Source organism: Centruroides vittatus, unplaced genomic scaffold (assembly GCF_030686945.1).
Source record: "Centruroides vittatus isolate TY-2023 unplaced genomic scaffold, ASM3068694v2 contig_15, whole genome shotgun sequence".
In the NCBI taxonomy this organism is placed as follows: domain Eukaryota; kingdom Metazoa; phylum Arthropoda; class Arachnida; order Scorpiones; family Buthidae; genus Centruroides; species Centruroides vittatus.
Window position 1 is genome coordinate 1,597,583 of NW_027120927.1, and position 15,723 is coordinate 1,613,305.

Genomic DNA, 15,723 nt, shown 5'->3' on the forward strand with positions numbered 1-15,723 from the left:
GTGTTTTTGAAGTAAACTACATAGTTTTTTTAGAAAATAATTAGACCATTTTTGTGTTGAAATATCTATTTTATGGTATTGCAAATATTTATGTACAGTAGATAAAAAATTTTTATAAGTGTCAAACTTAGCATTAATAGTGATAGCATTAGAATCAAGGTAAGACCAACTCACAAAACAAAGGTGGATGACAACTTTTTCCAGTTAATTTGGGACCATAACAGTATATTACAAAAACACTTTGTTTTACCAGAAAATGGGTGAAAGTTCAATGAAAATAGGTATGCAATCAGACAGAAAACCATTGGTCAGGTAGTTGTAGGTGGTAGCATGGGAGTTACTAATGAATACCAGGTCAGGATAGGAATTCCTTCTTAATGGAAGAGAAACTATTTGAGTTAACATAAAAAATTTTATTTATAAAATACACTTCAGCAGGGTCCAAAATGCTATAAAATAGACGAGGATTTCCAGTAAACATTAGATAAATAAAAATCAGTGCACATTACGAATTTAAAACTAGAAGGAATAATAAAATAGAAAATGATGAAAGATTTGAAAAAAAAAAAAAAAAAAAAAGATTCTCTTAGGATGAGATGCATAAACAATGGATAAAATAAGTTTAAATTCAGGGATTTTTAAAATAAAAATGGAATCAATATATTCAACAATTTTATAAACTTGTAATGATAAAAGTATGATGATAACAAGTATTCTTCCACCTCTAATTAATGCATTCTAAAGATATATGTGAATAACCCAACAGAGAAATAAAATTAGCAATATCTAAGATAATGAGATAAATCAACTTTCAGTAGACATAAAAATCATAAGAATCACATAATATAGGCAGGAGATAAGAACATTTATTTTTGATAGAACAAATGTTTAGAAATAAATATTTTAAGCAGGATACTTAATGACATAATGGGAGAAATAATAAATATAAAAATATATCAAAAATTAAAACAAATGAACAAACAAAAAAACAGTAAAATAAAGTAATAAACTGTAACTAAAAATAGATAAAATCATAAAATACAATTACAATAGATGGTGAGAGATCAAAACATAAATTAGAAGAAATATATGTAACAAACCCTCACCGAAATACAATTAATAAGATGATTATAATACCAATAAATAAACCATAAAATAATCTCATACCATAAAAAAAAATGAGCTGGTAGAATCCTTAGTATTAATAGCAATTGTTGCATACCTTAAATTGTTAACTTTAACATTGAAAAATACTCCATTTTAATGCTTTGATGATTACATCAAATCACCAGTAATGCATGAAGCAGTTTGGTATAGGTGCCACGTAAGTCATCGGTGATACTCAATAAAAGAAATTTTATGTAGAAATTCTATATATCACTTGTAATACATTCAATCTTCAATTATTAATTCTACTCGATTAATTTCAACTCGAGAAAAATCTGTTGTTATTCTCTCAATAGTCCAGAAACCAAAATAATGCTTTGTAATGAAACCAAAATAGCACATCACTAGAAAACAGAATAATCAAAGAAATCCATTTCTGTTCTTATTCAGTTTGTTCTAACTTGCTGCACCGAAAAATTGAGAGTGGAATTTCTTAGAAATCTCTCACAGCCAATAACAGAAATAACAACAAGTAAAAATAGACGAAGACATTTTGGTGATGTTGCATATTTTTTCAACATCAATTTTGTTGGTTATTTGTCACAAAGTTAAAAATCAATTGAAAAAGAAAATTCTTATCCTCTCCTTCCATTACTTGAAACTGTAAGGTGTCAAATAACATTACCAACAATTAGAAAAATTACATCATCAAAATATCATTATGCAGTTGGTTTAGTACATTATAAAAACAAAGTATTAATGGAAAAGTAGAAATAAAACTTTTATTTACACCTCATGCCAATTCTTCAAAAATAATACACTAAACAGACATAAGGTGTAAGTAAAATTTTATTAACACACAGAAACTGCAAAAAAACACTTTATTTTATTTCTAAAATCAAGAGGACACTGGCTCAAAAAACATCTCCAACTAGTTTTCCTCTTATGCTCTCATAAATATGAGTTAATTCCCAAGTGCATCTCTGTCAATTAGTTTTTTTCCAAGTTGTGTAAAAATGTTACTGCCGAATACGGAATGCAAATTGTTGACAAGTCTAATCAGAGAGTAACAAAAAAATGATAGCATTTTCAGAGCAAACCTTTTAAAGTAAAAATATTTTCAACTCTCATTTCCATTTGGAATCTGAAATTTGTAGACAGGAAGAGACATCATATTTCTTTTTATGATATTTTGTTTCTGGAATAATTCCTGGTAATGTGGAAACCAAGCTTTAGTTTTGATTTCCAAACCATTTGAAGAATCCAGATAATTAAAAAAAAAAAAAAATCCAGTTTGAAATTTTTCCTAAACATATTAACATTCAATGTTGACAATGTAATATATTTTTGTTATATATATGATATTTAAAGTAAAATATTAAAGGAAATAGTACAATCATTAATAAATATCAACACGAACATAAAAAAAATATCTTCACATAGCATCTTTTATTAAAAAATGCAATTGCATGCACGGAAAACTAGAACTTCTTAAACTATGTTTCACGAAACCTTTCACACTTATTTTTCTAGCAGTTTTAATCCATAAGGTAAAAGAACAAACGTATTCGGCTGTTTTAAATGGCCTTCTTCGGGTTGAATAACATTGGAACGTCCATTGGCAAATATTCAAATGACGTCATTGTTTATAGAAGTTTCTTCTTTCTTATGACATCATTGTTTATTACAAATTAAACTTAAAAAATACTGACATGGATAAAACTGAAGTAAAATTAACAAAGATGAAAATGGATGTTATTCAACCTGTGTTATTACCAATCCAATGTTATTCAACCTGAAGGAGGCCATTTAAAATGGCCAAAAACATTTGTTCTTCTATCTTATGGATTAAAACTGCTAAAAAAATAAGTGTGAAAGGTTTTGTGGAACTTTGTTTAAAAAATGCATATATAAAATTCAATTTCAATGTCTTTTTTTACTATTACAACAATATTTCTTACTCCTTTGGTAAATATTATAAATATTTCTTAATTATTACATTTTTACCTGATTAATTTCCAAATCAAGAATAAGAATTTCACGTGGATATAACAACAACAGATGATGTCGATATGATCTATGATAAATTAATTGAAGACATTCATTCAAAGTCACCCCTTCATCTAAACTAAGAAAACAAAAGCATCTTTACTATTGGAAGTAGAAAAAGAAAGGTAAATAAAAAACTTTCACTCTAAACACTTCAAATTATTCTTCACTTCTATAATCAAATAAATAACATCTCATACCTGTTTCTGGTTTCTGCCCTTATCAGAAATCTCATTCTTCGTGGAAGAATACTTCTTGACACAGATTTTGATTTATCTTCCATACTAGACTGATGTCCAGAAGGAATTGTATTCAGAGATTGCTGACTGCCTAAGACCGAAGAAGGGTTCGATACAAAAAATTTTCTTCCATTGCTAGAAGGTACTTTAATCAAATTAAAATCATCCACAAAGAGAATGCAATCTGATGCTAAAACTGATAAATTAAGAAATGTAAGATGTACTGTACATTAACATTCGGTTATAAATAATCAAGAGATTTCAAACAGCTTTCACTCACATGCCAAATTATTTTCACTGAAAGGATCAAAAGCAAATGATTGTAATACTTCTGTATACACCTTCTTCCACATTTTACTTCCAGTTTCTGTATTCCACAAGATAATGGAATATGGAGGGTGAAGTGCCACAAGTAAATGATGACAGCAATCGGATCCTGTTACCCATTCCATATCTAGATATTTTTTTAAAAAACTTTAATTGGAAATCTATAATTTATTCAAATATAAACATTTATAAACTTGATTTTTAGATTAAAGCCAAATGATAGCTGGATTACATCAGGCTATATTAATACTAGTAGCATTAATGTATTCAAATGTAATCTGACAATTGCATGGCTATAATTTATTCACTAATTAGTTCATTTACATAACTATTAAACAACTTTCTAGAGAAATTACCGATACTGGTACTAATAAGTATCACCTCTAAAGTCTTTGGATTTCTGGTACAGTTCAAATGTAGTAAATGAACAAACGTTTTCAATCCTTTATCCAGAATCTGCTTCAGATTCTTATCGTTCCGATTGTGGAATGCCAAGAATTTCGAACGTTTTCAGATACAAATTACTTAAATCTGTTAAATGCATTGATAGTACAGATTTGAATGATTGTACCCCATAATTGTATTTAAATCTGTGGCTGATCCTTGAGGAAATAATATGTAATTATCAATGCGGATGGTCTTCACAGACATATCACCATGCTTGAGATATCGCGTACCTTTCCTTGAAGTTTACACAGTTCCCCAATTTGCCTGTCTTGTAAATTTCCAGGGACCTGATGTGGTCCGTTGGAAGGATTTCTTTATAATGCTGGTGTTGTCCAAGTCGGCCTCTACGTTGGGGTTGGTGGCATATGTTGTCAGGGCAGTGGTGTATCTGTTTTTGGCAATGTCGTATTTGTGTTCTTTAATCCTTTTTTGTATAGACTGTTTGGCCAATCCAATGTATACCAAATTTCTCTGGAACCTCTGGTCTCAGATCAAGACACTATACACTCCTGATGCCCTCAAACTATCAGGTGTGTCTGTAGCATTCCTCAATAGGAAATAAATTGTTTGTATCCTTTTGTAAGCTATTTTTGTGCTCTTCTTTTGCGCTATTTTTTTATATAGGGAATGTAGGTTTTTGTTATATTCTATTACTGTGTTTTGCATTGGGGTCCTGATCAGGTATCTCAGTGGACTTTCCCTGGTCTGTGGAGGTATGTCGCCCACTCTGTGGTCTATAGAAGTTCTGAGCTAAATTTCTAATTATGTTTCTATTGTATCTGTGACTTGTCGCAATGTCTTCTAGGTGTTCAAGTTCCCTGAGTGGGTCTTCCCATATAGAGTTGTGTGTGAATGCACATTTTGTTAATGCCTTGAATGCTGCCACCTTATAGGAATATGGGTCCTCAGACCCTGCCAGTATGTATAAAGGACAGAAGCTGGATTTGTAGTATACTTCAGTCTCTATATTGCCTTCCTTGAGCTTTATGGTAATGTCCAGAAAATTTACACTGGCTATAGACTTCTGGTCTATTTTTAGGGTGAGTTCATACGGATTGTTATTTATGCCATCTAGAAAATTGTTAATCCTCAGTTCTCTTTTCCAAAAGACCACCATGTCATCTATATATCTCCAGTATAAAATGGTTTCATGTGTAAAAGTTTGATGACTTCCCTCTCTAATCATCATAGTACTAGTTCACATAGATTGCCTGAGAGGGGGCTCCCCATGGGTACCCCTCTTTTTTGCAAGTATGTTGTGTTGTTGAACTTAAATATCGAATTGAAGCACATGAAGTGTTAGGCTCAAGGACTTGTTTGCATTGTGCTGGTAAGTTATACTTGACCAGTAAGATATCTCTAAGGGTGCAAAAGCAGGGCTGCAGCTTAATGGAAGGATATAATGCTTCAAAATCAAGCACTATGACATGGGTGTTCTCAGTTATTGTGTCTTCACCACTGTGTCTATTAGCTCTTTGGAGTCTTTCACTGATAAGGGTAAACTTTCAGATATTCTGCTACTATTTGGTGTACTTTATTTTCCAGAATTTTAGTAGGAGATCTGTCTTTATCTAAGATTGGTCTGAGGGAAGGTGTTGGTTTGTGTATTTTCATAAAAGCAAAGAGCCTAGGTGTGTTCGGAGATGCCCCCCCGTCTTGTTTAGTCCCTGCTTTTTGGCAACAGGCATGCTCGTGAAACACACAACCCAGGCCTGAAGTTTATCAACATAGCTCTCTGCCACTGGTTTACATTCAGTGTCTACTATGTACTGTCTCATCATCATCTTGTATGTTGCCTCCTTGAGAAATACTAGGAGAAATCCTTGAGAAATACTATTCTGCTTTTACCTGCTCTCAGTAAAAGAACATGCTCCTTGGCTAATCACTTCTGGTCCTTCTAACTTGCCTCCATATGTTTGCTCCTTGATTCAAGCAGCGAACATATGGAGCATAAAGAAATAGCGCAAAAAAAGAGCACAAAAATAGCTTACAAAAGGACACAAACAATTTAATTCCTATTGAGGAATGCTACAGACACACCTGATAGTTTGAGGGCATCAGGAGTGTATAGTGTCCCGATCCGAGACCAGAGGTTCCAGAGAAATTTGGTATACATTGGATTGGCCAAACAGTCTATACAAAAAAGGATTAAAGAACACAAATACGACATTGCCAAAAAACAGATACACCACTGCCCTGACAACATATGCCACCAACCCCAACGTAGAGGCCGACTTGGACAACACCAGCATTATAAAGAAATCCTTCCAACGGACCACATCAGGTCCCTGGAAATTTACAAGACAAACAAATTGGGGAACTGTGTAAACTTCAAGGAAAGGTACGCGATATCTCAAGCATGGTGATATGTCTGTGAAGACCATCCGCATTGATAATTACATATTATTTCCTCAAGGATCAGCCACAGATTTAAATACAATTATGGGGTACAATCATTCAAATCTGTACTATCAATGCATTTAACAGATTTAAGTAATTTGTATCTGAAAACGTTCGAAATTCTTGGCATTCCACAATCGGAACGATAAGAATCTGAAGCAGATTCTGGATAAAGGATTGAAAACGTTTGTTCATTTACTACATTTGAATTGTACCAGAAATCCAAAGGCTTAGAGGTGATACTTATAATAACTATTAAACTTTTCTTATTGTTATAAATTGCTTAATCAACTTTCATTGAGAAATATAGTTCACTTCACATTTTTAACTAAAAATAACACGTAATATTTTCTTAAAATTCTTTCTACTGTGTAAACACTAAGAAGGCTTTTTTTCAAGTCCATTGTGAATTCAACCAGGTGCACAACAGAATGGGGCCCAATACATCCAGGTGGGATCACTTCTAAAAAAATTCCTAGGGTTTTTTAACTCATCCAGATTCATTCTTGGATCCCCAAAGTGATAAATTGACAGCTTCTGAGAAAAAAATCTTAATAAATGGAGTTATTTTTGTTTATTTGTAAAATAAGTACTTCTTGTTATAATTGAACAAGATTAAAAATTCCCTAAACTTTATTTTGTAAAATGTTAATTTTCCATTAACTCTTTAAGCCCTGAAAATTATTTCTACCCCTAAGGGTACAAGGAAAACTTTTATAGCAAAACCAGTCATACAAATTTTCCATCAATCAATTTTGTTTTGAACAGATAAGACCAATTTAGTGTTTAAACAGTTGAGTTCATCTAAAGATGTAACTTACCTGCAACAGTCTTATTTCCATCACTTAAAATGGATTTTTCTACACCCTGTTTGACATCCCAGATGATTATTGAGCCTCCATTATCTGCTGAAGCCAATGTAACATTATATGGATTGAAAGAATCATGATAATGACACTCCTTTGACCATTTGACCTGAAAAGAAAAGAACTTTGTATATAAAGCAGATACTAGCTCAGCCAATAATTAATCTAATACACAAAAAATAACACCTTTTACTTAAAGTAAAAGGTGTTATTTTTTGTGTATTAGAACTTTGTATAGCTTTGAATATATCAAAAGTTTGCTCTGATGAGCAAAACCTTTGTATGTAATACAGTAGACTCCCTGTTCCTGAACAGTCCTACACTCTAAACACTTTTCTTTGATCCAGGCAGCATCTAGTAGGTTTAGCACACATTAGACTCTCTCTACTCTGAACACATTATATAATCTGAATGTCTCTCTTATACCGAACAGATTTCTTACATCACTATTGATATTCCATTGGCTCCGTAATCTGAACATACCTTACAGAAGTCTGAATGTATGCTTCTACAAATGCATTTCAGTCATGTTAATAGTTTACTCGTAAACATATCCATATCTCTGGTTAATTTTTAGACTTTAATTACAGATTGTTCTCATTTTGAACAGGAGAGGGAGAAGTAAAACAAAGAAAAAGCATGTAAATGTATGTTTCTTAAATAATAGTCATTGTGTATGATCAACTACAATACACATGAAGGTTAAGAAACAGCTTCATACAAAACATTAAATTTAGAAGATAAAATAAAAAACTGAAATTGTAATGTAAGTTGCCCTATAGTTTTATATATCTTTTAAGCAGATTAATACCAACAATAAAAACAAAATAGAAATTTTATAAGTCTGAGAGAAATGATTCATCCATTCAATGTAGGTGGGCTGCAAAGAAGACAGAAAACAAGGAACTTCACAATATGTTTTGAACTTTTTCTGGAAAATGTGATCAAAAAGCACTCCAAGCAATGGGATGTTGCTAAAAGTAGTAGCTTTAAAGTATGTTCAAAAAGATAACATTGTTACATTTAAAGCTTCTTAGGGTTGTTGACATATTTCAAGAACTGTTAATATACAATTTAAAAATATCTATGGGAAATAAACAGATGTGAATACATATACTGTGAATGAATGGAAACACAAGTCAGGAGATCTTTGTGCAAATTACAGTTCTTTTGATATCTTCAACACAGATAAGACTGGACTGTTTTTTTGCATACTTCAGAACAAAACTCAAAAGTAAGACATATAAAGGCAAAGAAATTATGCTTGGTTTTGAAATGGTTTTGCTTTGTGCCAGCATATCAGCAAGAAGATAAAACTACTTATTATTGGGTAAAGCAAACCATGCTGCTTCGAAAGTGCAAATGCATCTTCACTTGCTGTTGAGTGAAATTTTAACAAGATGGCATATGAAATTTTTTCATACTGGTTAAAATCCTTTAATGAGAAAATGAAAACTGAAGATCACAAAGTTTTACTTTTCACTAACAATGCTCCTTCTCATCATAATCAGTAACTTGGCAACGTTACAGTTAAATCTTTACCAGCAAACCACCCGGTCCAATTCGGCTTCTTGACCAAGGTGTGATATGCAATTCAAGAAAATTATTGAAGCTTTTTTGATAAAAATGATATCTGTGATAAATTCAGCAACATCACTAACAGAAATAGCAGTTAACAGTATTGGATATAGTATACTGGATTAAATGGGATAAAGCAGCTGCTCAAACTTATTATATGAGCAGATGCTTTATCCCATGTTTTGCTCAAACTAGATTCTCAACAGCAAGGGACTGTGCAGAGAATGTTGTTAAATAGGAAAGCTTGAATTTGACAACTGCTTGTAACAGTGAACTGTACATATAATTTCAGACCAGACACCATATTACCTGAAAACAGAAACTGATAATGAAAACTGGAAAAATAAAGAAATTCAGTTTCGGGTTTGTTTCTGTATAGCAAAACTATCTGAAAATTGTGACACTTTTCAAATGCTAATTTTAAACACTTTGTTTGTACCACTTGAAAGTAGCCTGTTAATAGTTAAAAACTAAAACAAAAGGAAACATCAGTTTTGGATGAGACCGACAGCTTGTTAAATTCAGCACTGCTGCTTTTGCTGCAATTACTGCTGAAGTTGTTTTAACAACCCACACAGAGCAGTGCTGCAATTTTAAAATGGCAGATCTTGATGCAACTGTTAAAACGTTTTGCAAATTATTTAATTCGAAACATTTTAAATGTAATTCATTTTTGCAATATAAGAGGTAAAATTAACGATTTAAATTTAATGCAAGCAGCTTCTTTCTGCAGCATAATGTAGATAGTAAAACATTTTATTTACTAATGAGTATATTTTAAAAGAAAAATTAGTACAAACAGAATATCAAATCAATGTGATCAAAATCTTACACTTTTATTGTCATATCACATAAGAAATCAACTTAGCACACTTTCCCCATGGAGGCAGACATCTTGTTGAAATGAAAAAAGCAACTAAAACAAGTGCTACAGATTTAACTTTGAACCAGTGAAACTGCTGTAAAGATTGCTGTGCGCAGTGCTTCAAGAAAACAAGTTTACCATCACACTCGATGGCATCACTTAACAGCACTTAGTTTAACAACAACCTGTGAGTGAAATGTCATTTTAACTTATAAGGTTGCCAATAGAACTGTGACCTTCAGATCAGAAGTTTTAGTAAGTTGGCTTTGTAGAAGATATTTTAAACAAAATATATATATATTACACTGATCAAAACTATTTGTTAAATAATTGCACTAGTATGATTTGTAGCAACCTGACATAATTTAAAAAACACTTCCTTATCAGAGAAAGCACAACTGAAAAAACTAACCAGAAGTTGAGCTATTTTCAACTTTGCTTTGGATGAAATTCTGTCAAACTGAGAGCAAAAAAAAAAAGGAGTTGTATCATTTTCAGTTTGTTTTTGTTTCATTTGAATTTTCAAGTAATACAAATGTAAAATTGATGCTAAATTGCCTGTTAATAAGAAGTGCAAAGATTCAAATGATATTTGAAATCTGAAAGTGATAAAGAGACAATAACACTGAAAAAGATTGATTTCATTCAAGCAATTTGAAGAGAATATTAAAAAAGTGATTAGATTTTCAGGTTAATGTGTACCTAAGTAGCCAAGATGGCGGCCCTTCCAGTAATCTCGATCCAGGTTACTTAGTGACGTCAAAATGGAGGGAGCTGCGGACTATCGTGTTGTGATATGCAAATTAATAGTAACGACGCATTTCGTGTAGAGTTATCGGCAGAAAGTGGTAACAGGTGTGATAATTGTGTCGATTGGAGTGATTTTTGACTTTAGACGTAATTTTTTTTTCTTTTCAAAGTTTTTCGTTTAATATTAATTGGTTAGTTATGAGTTCTTTCGATATTTCTTCCCAAGAGTTTTGGGCAGCGTGCACCACCCATGATTTCTATCGAGTGCTCGAATCGGAATTTTCCGAATTAGGTATGGACCCCAGAATCAATAAAGGTTTTAAATTTGCGGTGAGTCTAGGATTACAGCATATTGAGGAAGTGTTTGTAAGAATTGTTCGAATGCGTGCCAAATTTTTTATTGACACGACCGAGATTCGTGTGTGACGAGATGCAAAAAATGTTGAAGAAATAGTTCTGCATTCGAAGGAACCTTTAAAGGTAAATGTGGAAAAATATCGTGAAGTAGAATCTTTTCTTTTATATGGCATTACATTGCATTGGAATGCTCTTCGACCACCTCGGGTATTGCCGTAGGCATTTCGAATAAGGCTGCTGTCGACTGGTCCAACCATATACGCTTTATTATGCTAGTTGCTCTGCACAATACGACGTCGTTTAAAATCGGAGGTCCGAAGAAAACCGTCGAAATCGACGAGACTGTCATATGTAAACGAAAATATGAAAAAGGCCGCAAACTAAAAAGTACGAAATGGGTTGTAGGGGGAATATGTCAAGAAGACGAGAGCTGTTTTATCTGTCAAGTAAACGATCGTTCCGAAATCACGCTGAAAAAACAACCCGAGACAGTCCCTGCAGCCCCAGTTTCTAATATTCAGAAAAAAGTAAAAAAGGTGGTCGAAGAAAAGGTGAAGAAAAGAAAGGAATGCAATATTACTGATGATGATAACGATAAAAGTAGAAAGGAAGGAAAGAAAAAAGAACAGAAAGACAAATAGTCAAACGGTATCAATTCCTATCCAAACCAAGCGTTGGAAAAAAAGAGAGGAACAGCAGCATGCACAATGACGTAAGTAATAACATTATATAATTATCGTTTATTTTCATTTATTTTTTTAATATTTCGAAAAAGTAATTATTTTAACAAAATCCTTAAATTCTAAAATTGGGATTTAGTATTTAATAAATCGCGGAGCGAATCACGTGATCACATGTGCTCCATCGTAAATCGCAGTCAAGATGGCCGCCATCTTGACGTCACTAAGTAACCTGGATCGAGATTACCGGAAGGTCTGCCAACTTGGCTACCTAGGTACACATTAACCGATTTTCACAACAAAAATCTCAAATATTCTTGTTTTTAGTTGAATACATTAAAAGTTTTTAGCATACATCTGCTATTTGCCTTTTTAGAATCATAATAATCAGAATTGAAAGAAGTTGGCTATCAACTTCACACAACCACAAACATTGGATCATGAATGTTCTTTGGTGTAACTCAATAGTGTATAACCAACTTTCTTATTTACTAATGATAATGCTTAAAAATTAAATAATAATTTATTATTCTAAAACAAAAATTTTAATTTGGAATAAAAAAACTGCCATATAGTTTAATTTGAATAAGACTTAAGCTAGGTTCATTCTGTCGTACAAAGTACTACAAATAAACAAAACAAACATTAACCAAAATGAAATATTCACATTTCATTTGTAATAGACAACACAAACCGAGTTAGAACATGATTGAAACAGTTTAACTTGTAATTACCAATTTTAAGGAAGTTAACTGGTCAAACAAACCAAAGTTTGGCAAAAGTTGCAGTATTTTTAACTCAATGAACTAGATAAACAGTTGTTGAAAGGGGACAAATTATCAATTCATATCTACTTTGTAGCAGTGTGTATGCCAACACGAACCTAGCTTTAACTCCTCTATAACCCTTCAATTTTTTACACACTTTTCTGTTACAGTCTGTATATATAGATACAGAATACAGATTGCAAATCAAATGGAAACCCTAATGTCACCCTATCTCCCTTAAAATGGGGACAGTTAGAGCATGATTTAACTGGATATCAGCAGACACTAACCATGGTTAGTAGATAATGTAGTAACCATGGTCAAAGTCTTCTGTGACAGATGCCACCTAGCATATGCGTACTTTCTGCTTTGTTGACACAAAAGTTTCCAATAAACTAATATTTAATTGTTAATATCGTAATTTAAAAAAAATTTTTAATGTTCAAGTGAAACTAACAATTAAATTTTCTTATAAAATGTTGAATCGTTTTTAAGAATCAGAAATTGCAATGAGATTTTCTTGATTCCGATCCCCAGGAAATGTCTGATTTTTCCAGTTCCCAATTCTGATTAATCATCCCATCACTACTTTAATTATTTTATATTTCTGACATGCTTTATAGATATATAACAACATAATCTGAAAATACATACCTTGACAATATCACTTTTATGTTTTACTAATGTTTGGAATATCTAAAACATAAATAAAGAAAAAATTAGTGAAGTCAACATTGTAAAAACTGCTTTAATATAAACAGCTTCATTTATCAAATGCTGAAATATTAAAAGTAAATACAGATTTTTTTGTTTTATATTCTAAAGTCAACATTGAATAAAGAATTAAAAAAGTAATAAAAATTGCTTGAAAACCTGACTATTATTTCTGGGGCATGGTTTACTAATGGTGAATGTTACAAAAGTATCATTTTTCAGGTGAGTTCAAAAATTTTTAATGGTTTAATTATTAGCTTACTAAACAGTTGAACATCCTATTTTTTAGTATGTTAAAAATATGAAGGTATCCAACTCTATATGTTCTACTCTCAATTCCTTCAGACTAGAGCAATAGTACTAAAACTCGTTAAAAGAACCTTCTGTAAACACATTTGGAAAATGGAACAGTTTTTAAAAAATGAAATGATATTCAAAATGCAACATTTCCAAAAATATTCAAAAGCATTCTGATTCTAAAAAATCATGGACCTGACAAAGATCCAGAGAGAGGATTGAAAAATGTTGGTCTGTACATGGATGAGAATTTACTGAAGTTATTTTAGAAAGTTCTCTAAAGAATTTTAGTACTATTTCTTAATTAAAAATCTTTGACAAGCTCTATTTCTTTGTGTCACAAAAGTATAAATTAAAACTTCACGGAACAAATAAGTCATATCTGTTAACAGCATTCATTATCATCAAAAACATATTAAACTGACACTGAAAATAATGTCATAATTTAACTTTTTTGAATTCTTTTGAGACTTACTGCCACCATATATTCATTCTAATTATTCCTACGACCTTTAAGGTAACCTTGACCTTAATGTTTTGGTCATCTTCTGATTAGTATTGTATTACTTATTTTTAAAAACTGACCTATTTCATTAACTTCCAATTCTTAAACTTTCTGTACACTTGTAATTTTTAAAATAGCACAATAAAAATTTTTAATTTATATTATAGAAAAATTTTCAGCTACTTTTTTACACATTTATTATTTTCATACTTCATTCATCATATGCTATACCTTTAAAGAAGTTGAGTCTTTAATACTGATAAAATATTTTTTGAGATGATTAATAATTCAGATTGAAAGTCAAGCATTTAGAGATTTACTACTTTTATTCAACAATATATTATGAAGGTAGTAAGCTTGAAGAGTGAGCAAATATCCCAAAATGCTAGCAAAATAACAGGATGTAAACAATTTTTCCCACAATTCAGATTTGATTCTCACTTAGAACAGATTATTTTCCTACTTCTCTGATAATTCCTCTCATTTTCCCACTGAAACAATCTTTATAAAGTTCTTACTGCCATTAGAAAACTATAATTGGCATTCAAACTAAACATATCTATAGTAATAATCTTGAAAATAATATAATGAATCACTAAATGATCGCCTAAATATCGGGCTATAATATGGCTACTTAAATGATTGGTACAAAGTAATTTGTCACTAGATGTAGACGTTAGGCACAATCTGTTAAGTAAATTAATAATTATAATTAAATAAATAAATAAATAAATTATTAAATAAAATTTAGAACCTTCTGGAATAAAATAATAATATAATGCTTGAACTAAGCAGTAAAGCATCATGTTAAATGCCAAACAGTGCATAATATAGCAATTATTATATTGTATTATGTTCTGTCATTTTTAATCTTATACATATTTTAAATGTATAACTCTTAAGGAGTCTAAAAACTATACAATTCCTATGAGAATCCTTTTGAATTAATTAATGAACCTTTAACAGCAAGTGAAGTGTAAAGAACGCTAATGTTTTCAACCTGATTAATGGACATGATCAGGCACGGAAAGTAGAATGTCCACTTTCTGCTCTCTATGCTTGAGGATGGCCCATTAACCAGATTCAAAACATTAGAATTCTTTAAACTTCACCCACTGTTAAATGTATATTAATTAATTCAGCTGAGTAGCTATAAAACATCATCCCTACCTACAAAAATTCTAATATTCATATAGAAAGTATGCATTCCTATTCCCATATAAAGATTCTAAGATCCTTTGAAAATGCTATAAGAGATCTTAGAAACTTCATTTTAAATTAGTGAGATCAAATGAAATCTCACTAATCTGAAAAAGGGTCGTTTAATATTATAATTTTATAGCTTATAATAAATATAAAAATACATGCTTTCAAATATCTTGTGTCGACGACAATGACGTGTCGATGACATCCATAAGCAACAAAAGACTGCCAACCCCTGAAAAATAAAATTTATTTGTAAAAAAATCCTTTAACCTGTCATTCATTTCTTTGTAGTTAATAATAATCAAGAGTAATTGCATGAAGAAATTCTTAATTTTATTTTAAAATTTTAAAAATTTAATTAAAATAACATTTTCTGTAGTATTTTTAAATGTAATTTTATTACAAATACAAATTATTCATTAAATCACTTCATTATACTTGCTAAACACACACAAATTTCAATACACTAACAAAGGGATGGCGTAACGTCTCCCACGGGTTTTCATGAATAGACATATATTTAACATACTTCCCTTTCAAGAAAATTTAAATTTTTAAATTGTTTGGTA

At 31.1% G+C, this 15,723-nt stretch overlaps 1 protein-coding gene across 1 annotated transcript in view; it reads right to left on the reverse strand.

The window, feature by feature from the left end:
• The window catches only part of LOC136968572 (WD repeat-containing protein 11-like), a 42,604-nt gene that overhangs the window by 17,773 nt on the left and 9,108 nt on the right, over positions 1–15,723 (reverse strand). Inside the window, exons 2-7 of the mRNA XM_067262570.1 lie at positions 15,317–15,386; positions 13,087–13,128; positions 7,391–7,544; positions 3,676–3,849; positions 3,357–3,591; positions 3,115–3,235 (exon numbers count right to left, since the gene is read on the reverse strand). Coding sequence (XP_067118671.1) covers positions 3,115–3,235; positions 3,357–3,591; positions 3,676–3,849; positions 7,391–7,544; positions 13,087–13,128; positions 15,317–15,386 — 796 coding nt within the window. The remainder of the gene's footprint in view (positions 1–3,114; positions 3,236–3,356; positions 3,592–3,675; positions 3,850–7,390; positions 7,545–13,086; positions 13,129–15,316; positions 15,387–15,723) is intronic.